General features: G+C 47.5%; 1 protein-coding gene across 1 annotated transcript; it reads left to right on the forward strand.

The window, feature by feature from the left end:
• Positions 1 to 6: 6 nt before the first annotated feature.
• FZD4 (frizzled class receptor 4) lies at positions 7 to 4,112 on the forward strand. Its single transcript, XM_010706198.3, has 2 exons — positions 7 to 192; positions 890 to 4,112. The coding sequence occupies exons 1-2, from the start codon at positions 61 to 63 to the stop codon at positions 2,216 to 2,218; spliced, it is 1,461 nt and encodes a 486-aa protein (XP_010704500.3). The 5' UTR covers positions 7 to 60; the 3' UTR covers positions 2,219 to 4,112.
• Positions 4,113 to 5,103: the final 991 nt, after the last annotated feature.

Below are 5,103 nucleotides of genomic sequence, written 5' to 3' on the forward strand. Positions count from 1 at the left end.
GGCGGGGCGCGGGGCTTCGGCGACGAGGAGGAGAGGCGCTGCGACGCCATCCGCATCGCCATGTGCCAGAACCTGGGCTACAATGTCACCAAGATGCCCAACCTGGTGGGCCACGAGCTGCAGGCGGACGCCGAGCTGCAGCTCACCACTTTCACCCCGCTCATCCAGTACGGCTGCTCCAGCCAGCTTCAGGTGAGCGTCGGCCGGGGGGGTCCGGCAGCGGGAGCTGAGCGCGGTGGTGACACCGGCCGGAGTGCGGGGATGGCGAGGAGCTGCGTGCGAACGCTCGGAAGAGCGGAGAAAGCGGCGATGTTGTATTGCCGCTGCAAAAAACAGAAAGTAGTCGACCTTACAGTGAGAGAGGAGCACGCCGTGCTCGTGGGACCGCGAACCGAAGCGGTCGCTAAATGCCTTTTCTTCTGTTTGCTTGCTCCAGGCGGTGCCTCCAACGAATCTATTTGTTTTAAACCTCTTCAGTTTGCTTAGAGTTTGCTTTCTGGATTATTTTTTTTTTGGGGGGGGGGAGGTTGTCTGTTTTTAGGTTTTTGTTTTTGTTTTTTTTTGCTTCCCTAAATTGCAAACCCTGGAGTTTCACATCTGGCTGAGTCCAGCTCACTGTATTGAAACTGATGGGCTGAGTTTGCGTGGAGCTCATCCAGGGAGCAAAACGTGTGGGCTCTGCATGCGGAGCACATTTGAACGGAAAGAAAGCAGCATTTCTAGGAGTTTTCTTCCTCTGCTTTTATTGTTCTTGGTTTGTTTTGCGCTGCTTCCTGTTGTTTAAGGCAAAGGACCAAAAATTACTGCTAAAAAGGCAAAAACTTGTTATATTTTGACCCGCTGGAATCTCTCCTAACACGATCGTGATTTTTGTTTCTCTTTCTTGCAGTTCTTCCTTTGTTCGGTCTATGTCCCGATGTGCACGGAGAAGATTAACATCCCCATAGGTCCCTGTGGTGGCATGTGCCTCTCCGTCAAAAGAAGATGTGAACCTGTTTTAAAAGAGTTTGGATTTGCCTGGCCGGACAGCCTGAACTGCAGCAAATTCCCTCCCCAGAATGATCACAACCACATGTGCATGGAGGGCCCGGGAGATGAAGAGGTTCCCCTTCATAGCAAGACATCCTTGCAGCCTGGAGAGGAGTGTCACAGCATGGGATCTAATTCAGATCAGTACATCTGGGTCAAGAGAAACCTGGACTGTGTCCTGAAGTGTGGCTACGACGCTGGGCTCTACAGCAGGTCAGCGAAGGAGTTCACAGATATCTGGATGGCCGTGTGGGCCAGTCTGTGCTTCATATCAACTGCGTTCACAGTCCTGACCTTCCTGATTGATTCATCCAGATTTTCCTACCCAGAGCGCCCAATCATATTTTTGAGCATGTGCTACAATATTTATAGCATTGCTTATATTGTGAGGCTAACTGTGGGCCGGGAAAGGATATCCTGTGATTTTGAAGAGGCAGCAGAACCTGTTCTTATCCAAGAAGGTCTTAAGAACACAGGATGTGCTATAATTTTCTTGCTGATGTACTTTTTCGGGATGGCTAGCTCCATCTGGTGGGTTATTCTGACACTGACGTGGTTTCTGGCTGCAGGACTCAAGTGGGGCCACGAAGCTATAGAAATGCACAGCTCTTATTTCCACATCGCAGCCTGGGCTATCCCTGCAGTGAAGACCATCGTCATTTTGATTATGAGACTGGTAGATGCCGATGAGCTCACTGGCCTGTGCTACGTTGGGAACCAGAACCTGGATGCGCTGACGGGCTTCGTGGTTGCTCCGCTTTTTACCTACCTGGTTATTGGAACTTTATTCATTGCAGCGGGATTAGTGGCCTTATTTAAAATCAGATCTAATCTTCAGAAAGATGGGACTAAAACTGACAAACTGGAGAGGCTGATGGTTAAAATTGGTGTCTTCTCCGTGCTGTACACCGTCCCAGCAACGTGTGTGATTGCCTGTTATTTCTACGAAATCTCCAACTGGGCCGTTTTCCGCTATTCGGCTGACGATTCCAATATGGCAGTGGAGATGCTCAAAATCTTCATGTCCCTTCTGGTGGGCATCACTTCAGGTATGTGGATCTGGTCAGCCAAAACTCTGCACACGTGGCAGAAGTGCTCGAACAGACTGGTGAACTCAGGGAAAGTGAAACGGGAGAAAAGAGCGGACGGTTGGGTGAAACCTGGGAAAGGGAATGAGACTGTGGTGTGAGAAAAGGACAGCGTCCAGACGGTCTGACTGCTCTCACCTGAAGGACTGTTCGTGTGTAAGAACTGCAGTGTAAGTGTTGGGAGCTGAGTGAGGAGATGGTTACAAAACTTGTCTCTTGGGGAAGGAAAAAAAAATGCCTTAAAGAATAAACGAACAAACAAGTAATGCTGGAAATATGAAAGCCATAAACTGTGCTGCCCGAAATAGGAAAGCCCAGGGAGGCTTTAAAAGCTGTGAAATATCCGAACACGTTATCTTCCTTTTTTTTTTAAAAGCAGGATGCAATATACCAAAGTCTTTAAAAGCAATGGGATAGTAGGCCGCAGCTGCGGGATACTGTTTTATTTTCATCATCTTGCAGCTGCAAGAGGAAAGGCAGTGCAGGTCCAAATTCTGGGCTGAGACAGGGTGCAGTTACCAGAAGATGGAGCATCCAGGACCTCAGATAGGTGTCTTCTTCCTGAGCATTGTGAAAGAAGTGCTCTCTGAGGGCTGTCTCTGCGCCCTGGGGAATTCCATCGCCCTCTTAGGCTGCACAAGTCAGCCAAGGATCAGGTCCTCCAACAGAGAATCACGTGAACTTCCCAAGTCTGGGAATTACCCAAAAGAAGGATTTAGTGAGGTATTAGTGAGAATGACTCTTAAGTCATCTGATGGTCTAGTAATAATTTTGGCTTGTTCTTTTCACTGCCTGTAACCTGGTCTGATATGAGTGCTGAGACCCTGCTTTGAGCAGGAATTTAGACCTCCTGAGGTCCTTCCCAACCTGAACCATTCTGTTATTCTGTCAGTGCTTTATATTTTTAAAAAAGCTTTTCTCGAGGTCATGGTCAGAAGTAGAGGAACTGTGGGAATCTGGAAATTGTGCGTGCTGTTACACATCAGCTGTCGTCGTCCGCCTGCCTCTTCCTATTCCTTCAGGTGCTACTGCTATTTCCAGCTGACTGCTTCATTTTGCTGAGCTTAATAGCTTTAAATAAAGTCTTGTGTTATCATGCTCCTTCCTACAGGAAAGAGAAAAACGAGTTGAGGGTCTCTTTAGAACAATGTCAGTTTTTCTCCAAGTAAACTTATCTGTCTCTCTGGAGACCCATTGCATGAAGCAATTAAGTCTTAATATATTTCGTTCAGCGTGATGGTATCTCTGCAGACGCCAGTCTGGGGGAAGTGAAACGTTGAGTTCCTTGGCAACCTCATGTTCACACAGATCAGTTGTATAATTATGTGTGTCAGTTACAATTAAAAGAACATTCTCAGTCCGTGACATCGCAATACAGCTGATTGCCTCAGAACGACGCTCCAGTTGCTCACTGACAGCTATGGAGTGGTTTTATTTTATTTTATTTTGTATAGATGCATACAGAATGTGTGCAGGCATTCAGTCCTCAGGAATGACAGAGACATTGTCAGTTTTTGGAAATGGATCCAAGAGAAGAGATCCATTTACAAATAATGTCGTTTCACAGCAACTGCCAAGTTTTTCTATCCTTTTAATTGAGGAGGCATTGGCTTGTGCTCACAGGGAGCTTGAACCTTGTGTCTGGGACTTGTTTGGCTGTTAAAAAAGGTGATGCAAGCAGCAATAACCCATAAATATTTAAGAGAATGCTGTTTCAATGCTCTGTCCCTCTGAAGGACCTTCGGCTCTGAGTACTCCAAATTTTTGCTTTGTTTATGTGGATCCTGCTTAGCTGCTGGGCATCTAAGCCCCGTGCCCTGACTGCTGTGATCTTCAAGGGCTGCTGAGAGCACGCATTTGCCCTCACTTTTCCTACGGGTGCCCATGTGCTGCTTCCCAAACCACAGTTCATTCCTGCTCTGTCCCAGCAGCATGTGTTGTTTCAATGGCAATGTTGAAACATGTGCTAGAGCATATTAAAAAAAAAAAAAAAAAGACACTGAAAAAACAAACCAACCCTAATTGCAGTTTTTGTGGTTGGGCTCCCTCTCCAGCAGAACTAGTGACAACTTGACACATTCTGCTCAATGTGCAGCCATTGTCTTGGCCAGCACTGCATACCATCTGGGCCTTTTGATCCTCTCTCTAAATTCTCTCACCATTAGTGTTGTGTTTGGATCTGGTTATTCCTCTGTGGGCAAGGAGTTCTTCAAGTTGGAAATCTTCAGATGGCTCAGCCTCTCCATCACGTGCTCCATCTCCCATCGCAGCAAGGGATTTGTGATCAGCAGCTGTATTCTAACTTGCAAAGGCTAAGGACACAGTATGAGCCTTGTCTTGTAGCGTCAGGCTGTGCCAAGGTGTCACATTCATTCAAGTGTCCTTCAATCTGAAGCGGTTTGGATAGTTTCCTGGCTGACGTGACTCCTGTTTGACCTGACTGATCCAATAAACAGCATTTTTAGCTGTGTTACATGCACAGAAGTGGATGTTAAGTAGTACTCCTGTTATCAAATCCCTGCCTGTGATCCTGGGACTGTGACAGACAGATATCCCGACTGGTTGGGGGCATTGGAAATGAGTGAAATGAGGACAGTACTGTGTAGCCTCATGAGGGAGCTGGGGACCACTACAGCATGAGGCATTCAAATGCTATGGGCAGGAGGTGGGGAGCAGCTGCTGTCACTGAAGGAACCTGTTCCCAGGGCCACTGTGGCAGCCCCAAAGCAACATCAGCTGTAGCAGCAACAAAACTACATCCCACAAATCATAGAATCATAGAATTGGTTGAGTTGGAAGGGACCCTTAAAGGCCACCAAGCCCAACTCCCCTGCAATGAACAGGACACATACAACTGGATCAATTAGAGCCCCATCCAGCCTGACCTTGAATTCTTTGAAGGACAGGGCATCCCCCACCTTTCTGGGCATCCATGTGCATTCACCTTGCCTTGTTCTGGGGATGCTGAGTGGGAAGTCACAACAGA

The sequence above is a fragment of the Meleagris gallopavo genome, chromosome 1 (assembly GCF_000146605.3).
Source record: "Meleagris gallopavo isolate NT-WF06-2002-E0010 breed Aviagen turkey brand Nicholas breeding stock chromosome 1, Turkey_5.1, whole genome shotgun sequence".
NCBI lineage: Eukaryota > Metazoa > Chordata > Aves > Galliformes > Phasianidae > Meleagris > Meleagris gallopavo.

Excerpts from the sequence above, each read along its gene's own strand:
- FZD4 (XM_010706198.3), top strand. The coding sequence starts at position 61 with ATGTGCCAGAACCTGGGCTACAATGTCACCAAGATGCCCAACCTGGTG. Across the intron at positions 193-889 it reads GCTGCTCCAGCCAGCTTCAG|TTCTTCCTTTGTTCGGTCTA; the intron begins GTGAGCGTCGGC and ends TCTTTCTTGCAG.